This window comes from Botrytis deweyae, assembly GCF_014898535.1.
Source record: "Botrytis deweyae strain B1 chromosome Unknown BDEW_011, whole genome shotgun sequence".
NCBI lineage: Eukaryota > Fungi > Ascomycota > Leotiomycetes > Helotiales > Sclerotiniaceae > Botrytis > Botrytis deweyae.
Genome location: NW_024066218.1, coordinates 166,169 through 185,300, shown reverse-complemented (window position 1 = coordinate 185,300; position 19,132 = coordinate 166,169). Strand labels below are relative to the sequence as shown.

The window sequence follows — 19,132 nt, the reverse complement described above, 5'->3', positions numbered from 1 at the left end:
GCTCAATCACGGATTGGGCTTGTAGAACACACTCTTCACTTGTCCCTCGGCACCATAACAAATAGCACGCCAATGTAAATAATATCCCTTCAATTATGCGACAAATTTATTCCTTCCATTCAACCTTCCGACTCCGACCCGCTGCCAATATGACTATGACACTCAATATCCATTCGCGCTGCCTCTCCTTGCCTGAAATGCGTCGTCCTTCACCATCTAATCGACATCCACACCTTTCGTTCTGAGATCCTTCCTCGCCAACTCAATCTCCTCCATCAATTCCGCATGCGCCTTTGGCACATCGTTGAACGTAAAAACGCCATAGCCCAACTTCCCCAAAAGATACGCTCCAAACGAAACCAACACCCAGAATGGCAACTATTTGCGCAAGAACAATACCAAGTCAGCGATAATATTCTTGATGTGGGCGACGATCGATATTGTGGCTATCGATTTGATCGAGCCATCACGACGGGAAAACAGAGTCGAGGAGGGAGAAGCGGGCGGGGGGAAGGGAAAGGACTCGTATGTCCAATCACCTATGAGAGGGGAGAGAGGAACCTTCTCCCAGTTCTCAGGAAGAGGAAGTTCGACATCGTGAGCGGGAAGAGATGTTATGGGTATGGTACAAGTAGCCATATCCGTTCCCTCGGTGCATGCTCATCAAGGGAAAGAAGAGAGGAGAGAAGAGGTGAAGGATGTAGAAAAAAAAATAACACAAACATAACGTACCACAGGAATAACCTCCTCAGAAACCTTTCCAGGAAGAGGTATTAACTCCAAGTAAACTGCCAGGTATAACTAAGTAAATGCCTCGAATCAGTAATCATTCGCCCGTTTCTCTTTCCAATTCCAATCTCGCCCCCCGAATCTGCCGTAACATCCTACGACGTGTTTGCAAATTTGCACAGAATAGTTCCAACACATGATGACCAATTCACACAATCAGAGGCAGAAAACATACCGAAGTGACGAGTAAGCCAATAGAGATAGTTTGCTGTGCGCGCGTCATCTTTGCGATTCCGTGTGCGATTGCTCAGGTTCGGGGTTGATGTGTTTTATAAGGTTAGGGTTTCGGTGTGTGTGATGCGTGTATGAGTTGGCAGATTCTCAAGGGTGGGCAAAGGAGTGTGGTTCGTAAGGAAAGTTGTGGTTTTGCTTTCTTTTCGGGATTGGGTTGATTTGAGGACAGCTGGAGTTCGTCAGTCGGTCGCGATTGGATTAGAGCCCAGAATTCGACAGTGTCACGTGTCGCTTTTCGAGAATCCTTTCCCTTTTTTTATTATCTTGCTCGTAGGTTGTTTTTCAGATGTAGTCATGAACATGATTTTGGGATGACTAGGTTATTTGAAAGGCTTTGAAATATTACATATAGTCCATAGGACAATCTTGATTACAAAACTATACGATATATGATAACCAATTCCCCATCCACAAGGGAATATTACTCCTCCCACTCAGTATCATTCAACGCCCATCTAAGTACCTTGATGATTAAGTTGATACAAAGAATCACATTCTAATCGACATCTGTCGGACTAGTTTCCTCTGAAGGCATGCCCGCAGAGGGTATCCTATCTCTCAACCATGCCAATGTAGCCTCTGTACCTTTCTCTAATATCGTGTATTTTGGCACACGAAATCGATTTCCACTGACATTCAAAGTCTGCAGTCCATCTGGTCCACCCATAAGCCCAATTCGCGAGTTTAAACTATTTATTTCATTGCTGCTGCAGTCCAAATGTCTCAAGCCCTGAACTGCTTCCGGCAGCAATTCGCGGATCGTATTGTTCGATGCCATGAGGAATATCAGGCTAGGGAAATGAGGCTTCAGAACAGGTAACGAAGTTAGACGATTGAAACTGATATCGAGTTTCTCTAAGTTGGGGGCTTTCAGATGCTGTATGAGTGGTTGTAGAGAGTTGAAGGTGTTGGAGCTAAGGTTCAACTCCTTCAAAGCCGGTAGGTCTAAATCATCCTTCAGGAATGTGTCGCTCGTCAATTCATTATGAGCGATACTCAAGGAGGTGAGAGTAGATGCAAAGAAAGCAATAGAGCTGGGTATTTCTTTGAATTGATTATGTTGCAAGTGCAAAACTCTGATTGTATCCCGTGCAGCCACTTCTGCAGCTATCACTGGATTGAGGGAGTGAGAAGTTGTGCTAGATCGATCGAGAATTCCTCCATCTTTGACGGGCCAATGAGAAGACGACGGTCGACTGGAGATGGTTGGGGTACTTGGCTCAGACAAGAACCCGTCTTTCTCTTGCTCAGTTGGTGTAATTCGGGCTCGTAGAGCATTTTTCAGGTCTTCGGTTGACATTGCTGAGAACTTTCTTTCTCTGAGTGGATTTCCACTTATTCGAAAGATGTCAAGACTTTCCATTCGACCGATTCTATCATCCAGAACTTTGATGTTATTGCCGCTAAAATTGACATTTTTGATCTTGAGGAGATCGACAAATCCCGCTGGCAGCTCAGAAAGATTATTATCTTCGGCTGTAAGTGTTCGTAAAGATACCCAGGAAGTCAAATCTGGAAAAGTTGCAATGCGGTTTGAGGAACAGCTCAGCTGATGAAGTGAAGGTAACTCAAGCTCTGATTCGCATAGAGCAGTAATTGCATTACTCGTGACATCCAGAACTTGAAGTTGTGGAAGGCTTTTCACGGCTCCTGTTACGAGAATACCAACGAGGCCGTTCTTGACAGCTATGAGCTCAATGAGGGGTAGATGGCTAAGAATGTCAAAAGGTAACGATTGAAATCTATTCTCGGTGATATTCAAAATCCTCAATCGATCTAGTTGTGATAGAGTGTCCGGAAATGTATCAAGAGCGTTGTGTTGTATTTCTAGAACTTCGAGATTTTTCAAACATTCTATATCTGGACTCAAAGTTCCACAGAGACCATTGTTTGCTATTTTGAGTTCCCGCAAAGAATTGATTTGTGTAACGATTGGGAGGCATTCATTACCTAGTTTATTGTTTGACTATTGAAAATTAGCAATTGATCATTCTAGCACATCAAATATTAGCTAGTCAACTTACCAGATTCAAAGATGTCAGATTCTCAAGTCTACGTAGACCCAGAGGAATCTCTTTCAACAGATTTCCATGCAGATCCAATGTCTCAAGGCCACCAAAAATGTTGCCTTCAAATTCATCATCTTCCATGGCTTCACGTGGATCGATATCCGGAAAAATGTTGTCACCAAGATTTTCAAACTCATTGTCAGCGGCAATAAATCTGGTCAAATCGACAGCTTCAGCCCACGATCCACCCTGATCACCAAGTGCATCAAGGTTGTACATGGACATGACCTCCTCAGGCATTTCCTTGAGGCCCATGGCAGCGATATTGAGGCGACCATCGGTACGTGCAGCAGAAATTCGCTTGCGGAGGAGGCCTTTACTGGCGTTTGGATCAATACGTTGATTAAAGGGGTCATCCGAGAGGCCGAAATCAAAAGTCGCCGTAGGAACTACAGGTACCTCGTCGTGGTTACTCGCGGCACTTGCGGTTGCTGCCGCTCGCTTTGCTGCTTTGGCTTTCGCAATCTGATCTCTAAGAGATGAAGATGATTTTGGCGCAACCGGTTCTTCCGTTTTTTCGGTTGAAGCAGATCCACTGGGAGCTGATGTCACAGGTCTATGAGGAATGCTCTTAAAGTTCATTGATCTCTTTCTATCAATAGGGCTGATATTGTCCATGGCAGTGCGCTTCTCTGTAACATCTTCACTAGGCGCCGATGTGACAGACTGAGAAGGAATATCCCTGAAATTCAATGACCTCTTCCTTGGGCCGAAACCAATGCTGTCCGCCTCAAACGATTGGTCCATCAAAGGCATTGACGGTTTGCGAAACAGACCGGTTACAGAGGCACGCTCCTTCACTGATCGGGCACTGAATGTCTTGCTACCAGATTTTATTGTAGGCAATCTCTCTGGTTTGACCGGACTTGGAGATCTTTGTAACGCATTACCGGGGGATGGAAGCTGTGCTATGCTTCCGGGACTGAAGCTACTTCGAACCGTTGGCGTCTTGAGTGTCTTTGCAGGACTTGGTCGTTTCATCGGCGTAGAAGCTTGATAATTCGTGGGTGGAGGTCGGAAGGTGCCCGAAGATGACCGGAAGTCAGTAATTGATTGAGCAGAATCCGCACTTGATGTTGGTCTTGAGCTGGCAGAACGGCGAGATGGTGGTCTCATAAACCCATCATTTTGATAACTGGATCCAGGTCTGGATGATGAACTCGCGCGAGACACAGAACGTGGAGTCGCCGAGGGATTGAAGAAGTTCGATTGCCTCCTCCGAACAGCTGGTGATGGGGGAATATGCTGAAGTGTTTCCATCGTTCGTTCGGATAGGGAAGGTCGAGAAGACGAGCTCCCACTCAAAAGCTCTTCATCATCGCTTATTACTGGAGAGAATCTGTGTTCCTTGACATCCTCATCCTCACTTGAAGCTGGCCGAAATGGTTCTTGTTCAATCGTTGGCGGCTTTCGAAAGGAATTATAGCTTGTCTTGGGCTGTATTGGCCGCGGGTGTAAATGACTGGCAGCAGGGGCTGTGATCCGTTGTCTCGAGGATGTTGGTGCAGACAGTTGATCTCTCGACAGTGTGCTTCGCAAACGTGGGTTGCTTATAGTGCTCGAAGGCCGGGCAGGTTGCTGTTGCTGTCGCAAGTTTTCCCTCGAGGCTGAAGGTCGTGGGAGACGTGAAGGTCTAGGAAGACCAGATGGCCTTGGTTTGTTGACTGGAGTGTTGTCCATGATTGTGAGTGTACTCGTGAAAGGAATAATATATTCAATTAACAATCATACCTTGCCGGAGCTATGTGAAATCGTAAAAATCGGAGATGACGCTCGAAGTAAACAAACAGGTTTCCCCTGTAAACAAACGCAAGGTACGCAAAGGCGGCAGCAAAGGAAAGGGGAAAGCGATTGATAAACTACCTTCTGATGACACGAATTGTATAGTATCTAGTATCTGCGAAAGGAAAAGAGACTTCTGAATGTTCTCTCTCCTTCTCCGGATCAATACAGAGTAGATAATAAATTGAGTGACCGTGTCAAGAGCTGCTTTTACAAAGCGGATCTCTTATTGAAATCTCATTTCCCAATCGCCATAGAAGCTCAGTTCTCCGGAGAATAGTAGGTAATTTATTTATTACCTTGTGGGTATTTATCGATGATTAGGAGAACGGATGGTCTGAGGTGGGGGGGGGCTCGGGGGGTGCGCTCGGATTATGGTATTGGGAGATGATTAGGACCTAGGTAGGTAGTAGGGTAGGTATGGTATTAGTAGGGGTAGCTGGAGTACTAGGTAATTAGGTAGGTATGATGTGTGATGTGTGTGTGCTGTGTAGGTTTGGCTGATATGATAGTGCCACCGTGCTACATATATGACTTGAGTCGGGTTGAGACAGGGTTATTACGAGGTAGGTACTAGGTAGGTAGATAGATATCCAATTCACAATTTGAGCTTATGAAGCCTTGATGGTTCATACCAATAGTTCATCGTTCATATACGATAGTATATAGTTCATTTGGTTCATAATAATACACCAAATAATGCTTCAATGGGTCCAATTGTCCGAGCTTGGAGAAAGCCAAGGATACTACCTAGGTAAGTGATCGGTACATAAGAGGTACATGATAGGTACATGAGATATCTAGGATAGGCAAGAAGATAATAGCTATCACACAGTCCTACACAATAATAGCAACGAAGAAAAAGCAAGGAGAAACTCATATGTTCTTTTTTTCCCATGTATTACTCGTAGTATCTTGGTGTTTGATGGTCTTCATATATACCTATGTAGGCAGTGACATACTACCTAGTGCGTGAGTCGATCAATGATGCTTTTCTCTGATTGATATAATAACTCTTTCTATTTTATTACTTTCTAGCTACCTACAGCTACGGACGCAGGTAGATACTAGGTAGTCATTATCAGCCTTCCTCCTTCACTCTCCTCCAACATCAAACTAAGATCAGATAGGCTTAGTGCAGCCTCTTCCTCATCCACATCCTCAGCCTTCTTCTTTTCAGGTTCAGTTTCAAACTTCACTTCCCCACATGACCATGACTATCACCTTAGCAACAGAGCTAACCCCAGTCGTTTTCTGCAAAGCATCGCAACGCAAAATAACTGTCCCACCTCCAACCCTCTCTTATCACTCTAGCTTACAACAACACATCATATGAACAAATCTATTTCATTACCATATACACATACATACATACATGCATACTACAATCGCAAGAATAACCCCTTCCTTCCATTCTCACTTACCCTTCAATCGCGTTTGCTACCTGAGCATATCAACGGAAGTTGTATCACAATTGGTCTTGTAGCAATCGCAAACAAGTCGATCGCAAACCAAATCCCTTCCGAGCGCCTACCTATACCTCCCTTCCGGCTTCACATCTCCTCACCCCGGGCGCATTTAATTTCCAACACTACTCATACATCTGCGATTCCCTAAAGATATTACCAGCGATCGCGCAAGTCTAAGCAAGCTCGGAAGTCAATTCTTTTGGCCCTGGGCTCCGCACAGAATTGGAAAATTGTAATACTTTATCAGTCCTCCATGCGCTCATATTTGCTAATATCTCCATAAGACACAACCCTCTCTACGAGGTACACAAAACTAAAACCAATGGCTTCCACTAGCTCATTCGACGATGCGTCAACTCCGCCCGATGTTTCTACTGCCGTCCAACTCACTCAAAGTGTTGCCTCATCTCAAGATGAAGGTCCAAGTCGCTTACCTTCAACATCCCTCTTGTTAGCAGGCAATTCGCAAGGTGAATTTAGAGAATCGGAGTGCGATGACTCCTTAGCAGTAAAAGATATGTTGACGCGAAGTTTGTCATTCGGTCGACATATTTCATCATCAACGACTCCCCCACCATCATCTCAGATATCAAATATTCATCAATCGCTCCCAAATCAAAGAACCGCAACAACGTCGCCATCTGATCTAGGATCTTCACGTGCCACAGACTCAAATGGAATCAAGACAGCTTCTTTTCCTAACATCACCCGACTACCGACTGCTCAAGAGATTACGGACGCGTCTACAGAAGAAAAGACAGAAATGATAAAGATGCTGATTTCCGACAATAGCAAGTTGGAGAACGCAATTCGAGAATCTCGTATGGAACAAGCACATTGCAAATTGCAAAACACGCTTCTGGCCCTGGAGTCCGAAGAGGCCATTAAGCATTTAGAGGCGGAACATGAATTGACGCGTCGAGAAGTACAGGTTTTAAAACTTGCATATCAGGGGAGAAGTGATCCGCACGCACCCAGTCCAGAGTATGTTTCAAGGCTCAAGGCCATCTGTAAGAGCCTGGAAACAGAGAACAAGACCATCAAACGTCGTCTCGAGAGAGCCAAGAAAGTAATAGAGGCAAAGGACGACCAATTGGAGGCTGCTAATGAGACAAATGATCGTCTTACTCAACGTATTCGCGAAAATCGAGAGCACATCAACATTATGCGCAGCCCTGGGGGTTTCTTTCATGTTGCTACGCCGAAGCTATCACACAACAGCTACCCAGCTACTCCACAACAGTACCGTCGAACGCCACATCAGACTCCCATGACCGGTCGCTCGATGGCTGAATCTCGCGAACATGGCCAAGAACCTGGATTTGCTGCTCTCTTAGCTGCAGCTCACCATGAAAACAATAGTGCACCGTCCACTCCTCTCATCAGCCAGCGTGCTGGCCCACGTACCCCAGTCAACAGGCACAATCGAGGTGTTCAATCTCTCTCTTCGTTGCCTAACACACCTCCTTCGGCTCGTCCAGGCACTGCGCAATCAACACTTCTTCCTTCTGCACAATTCATGCCACACAGTGCATCTAGGTCAGCTTATGCCAACCGCACCCCGAAACTTCCACCTCGCGAACGTCGACGCGAAAGTCGCGATAGTACCATTTCAGCTGAGGATTTTGAGGAGTTTAACAACTCTAGATTCGAAGGACGTGGCCGTGGACGTGGAAGTGTGGACCATGAGGAAATCCAAGAAAGCCGAGCCGCTCAAAGTGCAAATGAAATGCTACGCGCCAATCCTCGTGAATCTTTTGAGGTCGCGCCTTCTAGAACCAATACTCCAAATCCTGTTACAGCAAAGAGTGAACTTTTACAGTCAAAGATCTGGGGAACTGTCACTAAACCGGTAGTTGAGAAGAGAAGACGTGATGATCATTATTCTTCTGGACATTCGAACAAAAAATCGAGGGCTTCTGATCCTATTGGCCTCGGTATTGGTTACGAGACACCCCGAGTTTAAGGTCTAATTCCTTGATATCCACCATTTTTTGGGAACTAGTTTGTGTCTTGAGAAATTTTGTACGATAGAATTCTTTACGGCGTTCTCGTCACCTTATCGTTTCATACTTCTTTGTGGACTAACATGTTCTATTTACTTCTTACATCTAACTCTTTCATTATTCGCACGAGGAGCATCAAGCATGTTTAAGATAATTAAAGGAATCACGGTGCAGCATTTTAGAAAGGGTGTCCAAGCAACCACATCTAGCTACCCAAAGCCTCATATTCCCGCGACTGAACGTGTTTTGGTGTTTAACCAGTGGAAGTTGTTGGGTATAGCAAGGAGAATTTTAGCGAGCATTAACTACACTGATGTCTACTGGATATCTAACCAATGAATTTTAATGCCTTTTAGAATACTATAACATTCTCAAATGAGTCCTACATGTCGATCCAGTGCCCCTTTCTTTTCAGCCCGCCTCGTATAATTGTCACTTATAAGGCTGCTGCTGCATTTGGATCAAATTTGCAGCGGTCAGTACCCCTCAACATATCCTCAAAGCCTCCTCCAAGCCATCTTTGGGTTGCAGGTCATTTTACCTTGCTGACAAACGGTAATACTTAATACCGATACTGACGCTAGACACCTAGGTATGGAAAGACAGTGAGAAATAGATACGATGATGCTACTCGATGGAAACGCTTGAATGAATATATGGCTTTAGAAATTTGTCTGATCATGAGATGTTGTGTGGTGTATAGGTAATACAATTTGAGAATATACATAATATTGGTAGAAATTAAGTCAGCTAGGTAGTGTCGTTAATCATTGAGAGTTCGGAATAGATGCATAGATGGGTGTGCCTGGCACGAATAGCAGTCAGTCATGGATACTATGTATATGCTTCGTATTCTTCGGGGATAACCCGGTTGGGTCCACCAATCAGATGGAGCTAGTGAATGTCACTTTTTGTCAGCAATGCACCGATTCACCTCCTTTTTCTTCGAGCTTTCCTCATCACAGGTGAAGATGATTTGGATTTCGCAAGTTTTCAACTCCGAATATTTCATAGGTTTGTCATATTTGATTCTAGTCTAGATTATCAATCCAAGTCTCTTACGTCAAAATAAAGTATCCATCATCTTCCTTGTCAGCGCCCACTTTTTTCCCGCTAGTATCTTCTGAAACATTATTTCACCATTTGTCAACCCTATCAAAATACAAATCGAATAATACAGACCAGGACTTTACATTCACAACCTTGTATCTCGTGTGCTGTATCACTTGTTCCTCTCTACCTAGGTACCTACCCATCAGATTGCAAACGAGTTTGTGGCGCAGTATTCCTTGGCTCTACACAACCAAAGGATCAAACCCCTATAGCTGCATTGACGAGTCTGTAGGATTGCAATTATGGAGGACAGAGTAAACACTACCCCGCAATCTGGCAATGGAACGGGATCTGTTGATCTAATGGATTTGGAGAATGGGGACTCAAATACGAGCGCTCTTCCGGCATCGTTTGAAGGTGGCAAGGAGAAACATAAGTGTTTGACTGAGGCAGAGCAGAAAGACATGACATCATCAATTGCAGACATCTTCAAGTTGGAGGAATCTGTAAGTGCAGAAGATGTGGATATGGATGATGATGCCGAAGAGGTAGTGGACGTAGAGGATAGGCAGAGAAGGACGGAAAGATTAAAGGCGGTACTGGGCAAGTTGCCGCATTTATGGTGGCAAGATTCGACGTCAATCAATGAAGCTGCAGAAAAACTGGCGGATGGGAGTAGAGATCGTGAGTTACCTTCTGATTTGCAAAAATATGTCTATTACTTGAGTTTCGGTTTCACGTGGTCAAGTGGCTTTTACGATATGATAACACATTCTTAAAATGTGCATTCAGTGATCTAACATTGTTCTAACTTGGGAATAGCCAAATGGCGAGTACCTCTCGGAGACTCCGGTATTTTGAATTTCTTTCTTGAACTATTAAGCGGACATACTTTACGCCATGCTCTCAAACTTCAAATATTACGTTTAGTCGGGAATTCTTGTGCGGATACAGGTAAGCTAGACATTCCTACACTATTATATTATACTGACATTGAGATAGATGAAAACAGGGCTCGTGTCGTAGCGTCAAATTGTATACCCTTGATCATTACTCAATTATCAGATATCAACTTGCTCGCTTTCGCAATACCAGTTCTCTATAATGTTTGCGTGGATTATGGTTAGTACATTGTAAGTTCTGGCTTGATAGTCAACTACTGACATCTTCCAGTTCCTGCTCAACAACAGGCGTCTAGTGCACATTTAAGCAAAGAACTCATTGCACTGATTGCAAGTCCTAGATTCAAAGATAGCGTACATTTCCTTGGATACGTCTGTAAACTACTCGATCTGCTTATACAACAACGTAAGTGTTATGTTCGATATCAGTCGATATTGAGACTAATTTGCGCAAAGCTTCCGAGCCAGATACGGCACCAGATGATTCGCCCATTGTTTTATTGAAGTTGGCTTCAGATCGAGAAAATCCAGTGGATATGGATGATTACATCGCTCTTGTTAACACTGCTGTGGCGTACCTGGGACACGAAAAATTCCAGAAAACATTGGTCAAAACTCCCCAGGCGCTTGATACCGCTCTAGCTGTTCTTGTTGATTCGTATACGCGATTCGATTCTCATCCATCAATCGGCCCCTCGACAACACACGAGGACGATGCAAAGCTATTGTCGCAAATGCGCATCAACTTGAATTCGGCCCTGTCTGACATCTCGGCCTTACCCGAATTCAAGGAGGCATACCCGGTTATTTCTCCATTTTCTTCGTCGCTGCGCCGATGGTTATCAAGCGAACAGATGCAATTACAAGTTTGTGCTTGTATTATGTTAGGTAACCTTGCTCGTAATGACGAAGCTTGTGGATTGTTTGTACACACGGCTCGAGTTCATCTACCCCTCATATCTATACTCAAGAACGTTAACGATTCGCAATTACTCCACGCTGCACTTGGATTTCTCAAGAACTTGGCGTTGCCTTTGAGAAACAAGGAAGTGTTGGGAAGCTCCGGTATCTTCGAAGTGCTTCCTAGACTTTGGCTTCTTGACATCCTACAACCAATTCAATTATCATCCATATCTCTTAGTCGGCAACTTGTCAATGGTTCCATGGAAAACGTCGAACGAATCTATGCACGCCTCTCGACAGATAAGGATTCACCAGCTCACGAACGTTCAAATATTTCTCTCTTAATTGCCCTGTTCGATCGAACAGATGTAGAACCAATCAAAATGGAGATCTCCCGTCTAATTACAGCTGTATGCCGAGTCTTCACAGCCTACAAAGGTCGACCGGCTGAAGAACTAAACGAGATTCGAAGAAACTTTCTACTTCGCCATCCTGACATCGGACGACCCTTAAGCTTCATGGTCTCTCAAACCAAATGGCCAATTGTCAGAAGCGAAGGATGGTTCGTGTTCGCTCTCATGGCTAGATATCCAGATAGTGCGCAATGCATCAGTGATATAATGCAAGATGTAACCGTCTTCCAACCTCTCGTTGAAATGCTCACCGGTAAACCACTCCTCGAATACAAGCCCGCTCTTGCAACCAATACACCTTCATCAAACGCACAAAGTGAATCTTCCGGACCCTTGGGTCTCGATCTTCAAAGCCCCGAACCGGAACCCGTACAGCCTCACGCGCAAGCAGCGGAAATGGCACGTCTTGATCGGGAAAATGCCCTGGTGCTTGTTAGTGAGCTATTGAAGAATAGAGGGAGAGAAATGGCGGTCATGAGACGCACGCTCTTTGAAGATTTGCTAAAAGGAGGTGGAGAATTGGTCATGAGTTATCGACAGGCAAAGGAGGAGAATGGTCCTGGAAAGTGGAGAGAGTCGGATCATGGGGGCGCGGGAATAAATCTACAGGAGGTGGCTGAGGAGAGTATTCGCGAGTTTTCGTAGGATGGGGGAATTCGTTGCGAGAGGAATGGCGGGGGTGATAGGGGGTGGAAATATTTAGATGGGTATATATGAGATACTATCTAGGCGAATAGGTAGCTGGGTGGGAAAATAAACGAGAGCAAGAAGACGTGATTACTATTTCCACCGTCTTCGTCTTCGTCTTTATCTTCGTCCTCTCCCGTCTTGTCTTGTTCTAGGTTCATAGAATCATGCGCACATAATAATCGATTATGTTACATGCAGATACAAGAATGACCAAGGGATAGTGGACGGATCATACGTAGTAGAAGCAGTATGTCCAATGAAGTTGAATGAATCTATTTGCTGGGATATAGACATTTAATCGACATGAATGGAAGCGAGTGCATGAGTCGCACCCGAATATTTTTTATATAGTATAGTAATTGAGCTAATCTCGATAGACTAGATTGACATTCCTAGAAACAACAATCATTCACCATCATCTAAAGACAAAAATCTCAATTTCCTGGCCCTCCTCCCCCACCATTCCCAACGGTACCTTGCACTTCTCCACAATCCCAAACCCTTCTTTTTCCATGAGCTCAAAAAACACCATTTCACTATCATGTCTCACTTTCATCGCGAGCAAAACCAGCGTTCCTGGATTCCCATCCCGCACTCTGGTTAATGTGTGTACCAAATCTGGTACTACATCAGGATTGTACGTACAATCCGCCACCACCACCAACTCCCACCTTTCGCCTCGCACATCTTGCGGAAGCGGGGCCGACCAATCCAACACTTGGTGAGAGCAGGAGTTGCAGAGCGAGACGTCTGAATCTGGAGTCATCGCAGAAAGATTCTTCTCCAGTATCTCCGAGGCTTCGGGGAGATCGGTGAGTAGGATATTCTTAATTCGATCCGAGAAGACTTTCGCGAGTGTGATACCTACGATTCCGCACCCGGCTCCCAGCTCAAGAATATTGATATCTTGTTGCGTGCTCAGAAACTTTTCTAGAGTAGGCAGGGAGCCGGCAGGCCGAGAAGAACTCCCAAGAGATGATAGATATGATGAGAGCACTAGACCCGCATCCCCTACATCATAAAAATGCATTAGTTTCCAAAAGAAAAAAACATCCACCTACCTTGAACCTGAGAAAAACCTACAGATATGTCTTGCGATACTCTCTCCCGTTTCTTCCCAAATATGGATTTTATCCCGTCTTCCAAAACCAGTAGTGAAAACCCGTTCGGCCATACCCTCCGACCTCGTGGCTCCAGTATTCAGGTCCAAACTCCTACTCCTCACCTTCACAATTCCACCCTCGTTCTGGCTTATTCTCAAAACATGCTCCAAAGAATCGACACCATATGTATTTTCCGCGGGTCCCACAACCATCGTCGTCCATTGTTCCACTCCACGCGGTACTCTGATCGGTATCTGAATTTCCAAACTCCTCATCCCATTCGTGCCTTTCCATATATATTCTTTCCCGCTCCCAAGACTTTTCCCATCGACTTCTATTTCCGCACGGAGCTTGACATCGGACATCAAATACGATTCTCCCAAATCGGTTGTAATGGTAATCTTCGCAGAGAGTATCCGAGGGGAAGATGAGGGCGCGGAGGATGTGATTGGTAGCAGACGAGGCTGCTTGAATAACCGTATATAATGCATGATATCGTATGGTACTTCCTTCCAAGAAAGATCGATCCGCAAAATGTAAGTATAACAGCCTTGTAGGAATCTAGACAAGGCTAGAGAGATAGCTTAAATCCTTCAGCCTTTGAGGCTAATCTCCTTGTTCCAACTCTAGCTTTCGTAATCGTTATCGCCCACTCGTGTTCCTACGGTGCGGCTCAGACATATACCAACTAGTATGTAGATATGTATGTCTCAGCCCAGCACGGTAATTGCACAATTTGAAACTCCCGTCTATCACCACATATACTTTCCCAGAGATTTTCTTAGTCGCCGTTTAACGTTTTCCCTTCTTGCATATACATATACCGTGAGACAGTACGTACGCAATATCGTCCGCGCTGGTCGTAAAAGTAACCTTGAGCTTAACAAACCGACCAATCCACTCGCCGAATCCCATGTATCTCTCCCAGAGAATCCCTGGTTTCAAGCCTCTCGCACACAACTTACGCAGTCTCCCTTCCTTTCTTCTTCCGTCCAACGTTCCACGTTCCGCAACTAACCTTTTCGCTCCGCTACGTTGATGCTTGACGTACGTCGTGTGGGTATGGAATGGTGAGATGCTTCAAGGAGACTAGGTCGTACTGGAAATATCGATATATTTTCTTCGCATTGCATGCACACTAGGTATATCGTCAAAACATGGCAAATCTTCCCCCTCGTTTCAAATTCTTCCTTTCCCGTTTATCGACGCACCCCCCACTGCACCCACCCTTCACGCTAATTTAGCTTTTGGCTTGGACCATGTCACGTTCCTTCCCTCGTTCGTTTCTCTCCTTTCTCACCCCCCTGAAGATTAAATTCCTTCCGCGTTCCATTATATCTACTCCGTACAAGACTACTCGTACAACCTGGTCGTTAATTATGGATAGATGGTCAGAACTTCTAATCTTGAATCCTTCCGTTTATTATTGATATCACTCTAATCTACTTTTGACAGGGCTGTTCCTTTTTCCTTTTCTTTCTTCCAGCTGTTACATACACACATAAATAATCTTTTTTACCACGCCTTGCTGCAGGTCAGATTCTGCAACCCTTCCGTCGCTTACCTCTGTATAGAGCATAGCTTGTGGCTGTTGTGATTCTACCATATGGATGAACTATAAATAGTTCGTTATTGCAAATATGTGCGCAGATGCAGTGTTGAGAAGAGGCACAGCTTCTTTGAGAAGGTGTGTCTCTCTCTCTCTCTCTCTGTGTGTGTGTGTGCGTGTGTGTGTGTGATACTGTACTGAGAGTGGTATCGGATGCTGTGTGACCGTAAGCGCACAACATGGTGATATGTGAGTGTTTTTAGATTTATCCAATTACCCTGACCTGAGCATCATCCGTCTTTTCCATTTCCAATTTACCGATTCATCTTATTCCAGATCAAGCCAGATATTGTCATGATGATGCTTAGGATCCCAAATAACGGAAGCCTAAATGTGCATGTGATATTGATGGGGGTTGGCGCAAGACAAATCCAAGTTTCTATGACTTCTCAAAATACTCCCAGAACGAATTGGATGATTGAGAAAGGGCTGTCTCGTCACCAAACCCAAACCTAAACGGTGCTGAAAAAATTAGAAGAACATCCTAGATAATCCACCAGATCCAATCATAACATTATCTAACCGCGACAGCTGAAAACATTCTAACGGTTGTCCACGCTTGCTTTCGGTACTTTTGCTCAGCCCTTATCTAGAGAGAGATATAGATCATTCATCAAGCGCCAACCCAACTAACTGCTCGGGCATCGATGATTCATACGATATCCCACTATCCAGCTTTAAGCGCTACATCAAGATTCAACGTCAACATCAAATACTCTAATCTGACATATTGACATGTTCACATTGACAACTTGAAATCATCTCATAAAAAACACATTCGTACAAATAACCTTAACAGACAGATAACATTCGTGCTCTCCAATAGTAATAGTCAGCCCGAGCATGGAAGGCCCGAAAAAAATGGTTCACAACATTTCCATTTCCATTCATCATTGCATCCGCAGTCCCAGAACGCGAGCGGCGAGTCAGGGGGAAGCACACATCATTTTGGGGACAGAACACTGCATTCTAGTAATACAATCTCAGAAAGGGGGAAGACAAGACCCAGTCCACCTATCATTTTCCCAAGATAGAAATGTTATAATTCACACCAGTGATCTAAATCTGCAAAAAGGTAAATCTTAGGTGATATTGGTGATACCATTCTCACCCAGTATCTGGCTAGTTGCGCTTACAAGGTGGGTGGGGTCGTCATATATATGGATATAGGATTCCAACGAATGTGCACCCAACTCCGCTGACTGTAAGAAGATGGAGGGACGCCCACACAATAAAATCACTTCCCAAGAGATGTGGTGTGGAATGGTGAGCGACAGATAGTGCACCACACCATGCCACAGCACACCCTCTTCCGAGAAGGTGGTCACAAATGGGCAGCCTCGCAGCTACATGTGATGGGCACACTACTGGTTCTGGGTAAACGAGCATGAAAATTCAGAAAAGACTAAGACGCAATGGGGATTTGCTTGGAAGGACCATGCGATGATGATTTGTTCTATTCCCAACCCATCGCCGTGTTTTCCCTCCGAGCTGCATTTAGGGCAGTGTAACTGTATCCAATCTATGTATGTGGTATGTATGTATATGTATGTATTGTCTAGTCTAGTCGCAAACAAATCTACACGGTCAGAAAAGAAAGGAAAAGAAAAGAAGAAGAAAAAGAACGGATTCCTAGATCTAGACCTTTTGAAATATCTATCTCCTTCCAATATTTGAAACATCGAATTATATTACATGATGTAATTGACTACTTACTGAACATCGAACATCGAACCAATCCAAACAAATTTGATCGATACAATACGATAAATTCGATACCACGCAGCATATCGTACATTCAATATTCGTACAGTAACTAATTACAATTAAGCAAAAAGAATCATTCTGAATATCCATCCATCCATCCATTCATCTCATACCAATATTCCACCCCCTGCATTCCACAACATCTCCTAGTGCTCTATTCCATCTCCTCCTCTCCAAACCCCATCCTCTATCCTCCTCTATCCTCTATCCCTTTCCATCATACAACCAACCCCCTTCCAACCACAACTCCTCATCACGCACATCCATCCACATTATATATCGCATAGCAATACAAACCCATTCACTTCATACATCGAACAAGCATGCGTAAGCATCTCACCATAAATCCAAGCATCCAAGTTCCAAGTATCCCGCCAATTTCATCTCTTGATTTTAATCCGGATTCGATGTGATGTTTTTCATACATGTAGGTATATACATAGATATATAGATACCTACTAATACCAATGCTAATACTAATACCACAACTCAACTCAACCAACAGAAAAACATATAAAATAACATACAAAATAACCCCCCTAACCAAAAAGAGTATTAAATCCATTACACAACTACCTAGCAACGATCTACTCCCTCCCAAGGTCATCACCCAGAGTACACTACATACATACATCCCTCTCCCCATCCCTCTCCTCTCCTCTCCATTTCCGCCGTGCAGCATACATTCACATTCACATTCGCATTCGCATCGCAGATCCATCCATACCATACGATAGATACAATAGATATTCATCTCCCTATCAAAACTCGCTAATCACTACTATCCCAAATTCCATCCCCAATTCCATCCCCAATTCCATCCTCCATCCCCAATTCCATCCCCAATTCCATCCAACCAACCACCCTCATCTCATCTCATCTCATCTATCTGCACATTTATTTCATCTCCATACCATCCATACTACACACCCGACACTCCAAATCTCAACCCCCTTTAGATAATGTAAAATAAAATCCTATCTGTATAATATATTTAATATATTACCATACCATACCATACCATACCATACCATACCATACCATACCATACCATACCATACCATACCATACCATACCATACCATACCATACCATACCATACCATACCATACCGTACCGTACCATTCCACCACGAATATCCCTCCGCCCTCCCTCCCTCCCTCCTATTAACCCAGCTAACCTACCTACCTACCTCCCTACCTACATTTTCTTCTCCATCATTCATCTCTCATTCATTCTCTCATTCATTCTCTCATTCATTCTCTCATTCATTCTCTCATTCATTCTCTCATTCATTCTCTCATTCATTCTCTCATTCATTCTCTCATTCATTCTCTCATTCATTCTCTCATTCATTCTCTCATTCATTCTCTCATTCATTCTCTCATTCATTCTCTCTCTCATATATTCATTCCTTTTCAAACATCAGATAAACATTAATCACGCTACCTCGTGTACCTTATACCTAGCTAGAGGCAGGTAGCGAGGTAGCCTGAATTCACTTGTTTCTATTTTGAAACCCCCAGGGCCAAGGGGGCGAAGTGATGTACATACATACATGACACATGCATAACTGATCCCCATCTGCATCGAAAATGAAGTCATCAACCCCCCCCCCCCCAAAAAAACAAATCATTGCCATTGCATGCACGAGTCAGTTTTTCGTACCTTACCTTACCTTACGTGAGAGAAGGGGGGGGGAGGGGGGAGGCTCGTACAATCACATTCTGAGAGATTAGTCACCATCCGCTCAAGTAAGTGTACGAGATACAGCATCGAGAAACTTTGCAAATCATGCAGATACACATAGTGTCGATGCGACGCAAAGGTGAAGAAGAGAAAAATGTCCTTTCCATGAATTGAAACTATTCGCGGCAGCCGATGATTGACAAAGCTAAAACTCAAACAGAAGTATATGAAGGGTATATCCAGACGATGCGATCTCTCGAAATCATCTCCGTGCCGTGTGATGGGCAAACGCCAAAGCAAAGCCAAAGCCAGCAAGCAACCATGCCCCGTCGAGCTACTAAAAACTACTATTACAAATTTGCCATCGCCATTGAACCCTACCAATCCATTTCCCTTTCCCATAAATGCGTAAAAAAATCCCGCCGCATGTCTTTGAACAACCGTGATAATCTTAGAAATAAAAATCAAACAAATCAATCCATCCATCCATCCATCAAGCTACATTCCTTTAATTAACAATCTCCAATGCCGATGGAAAATGCATAAACTTTTTTCCCAATCCGCCGTAATAAACATGCCTTGTCCAACATGCAAATGTAATCTTTTAGAAAAAAACCCGCCCAATGCCTGACTGAACCGGAAAGTTGTGGCTTGC

General features: G+C 44.2%; 5 protein-coding genes across 5 annotated transcripts; 2 read left to right on the top strand and 3 right to left on the bottom strand.

Moving 5' to 3' along the window:
- Positions 1-216: 216 nt before the first annotated feature.
- EAE98_005515 (uncharacterized protein) lies at positions 217-1,012 on the bottom strand (the record flags this gene model as incomplete). The annotated part of the gene is made up of 3 exons (XM_038953137.1): positions 217-378; positions 733-801; positions 965-1,012. The coding sequence occupies 3 exons, from the start codon at positions 1,010-1,012 to the stop codon at positions 217-219; spliced, it is 279 nt and encodes a 92-aa protein (XP_038810238.1).
- A 507-nt stretch (positions 1,013-1,519) lies between these two features.
- EAE98_005514 (uncharacterized protein) lies at positions 1,520-4,772 on the bottom strand (the record flags this gene model as incomplete). The annotated part of the gene is made up of 2 exons (XM_038953136.1): positions 1,520-2,989; positions 3,048-4,772. The coding sequence occupies 2 exons, from the start codon at positions 4,770-4,772 to the stop codon at positions 1,520-1,522; spliced, it is 3,195 nt and encodes a 1,064-aa protein (XP_038810237.1).
- A 1,893-nt stretch (positions 4,773-6,665) lies between these two features.
- EAE98_005513 (uncharacterized protein) lies at positions 6,666-8,309 on the top strand (the record flags this gene model as incomplete). Its single annotated transcript, XM_038953135.1, has 1 exon — positions 6,666-8,309. The coding sequence occupies one exon, from the start codon at positions 6,666-6,668 to the stop codon at positions 8,307-8,309; it is 1,644 nt and encodes a 547-aa protein (XP_038810236.1).
- A 1,395-nt stretch (positions 8,310-9,704) lies between these two features.
- Positions 9,705-12,265, top strand: EAE98_005512 (uncharacterized protein; the record flags this gene model as incomplete). The annotated part of the gene is made up of 5 exons (XM_038953134.1): positions 9,705-10,086; positions 10,225-10,356; positions 10,405-10,524; positions 10,576-10,710; positions 10,761-12,265. The coding sequence occupies 5 exons, from the start codon at positions 9,705-9,707 to the stop codon at positions 12,263-12,265; spliced, it is 2,274 nt and encodes a 757-aa protein (XP_038810235.1).
- A 460-nt stretch (positions 12,266-12,725) lies between these two features.
- On the bottom strand, positions 12,726-13,904 carry EAE98_005511 (uncharacterized protein; the record flags this gene model as incomplete). The annotated part of the gene is made up of 2 exons (XM_038953133.1): positions 12,726-13,321; positions 13,394-13,904. 2 exons carry the CDS (start codon positions 13,902-13,904, stop codon positions 12,726-12,728), a joined length of 1,107 nt encoding a protein of 368 aa, XP_038810234.1.
- Between the last annotated feature and the right edge of the window lie 5,228 nt (positions 13,905-19,132).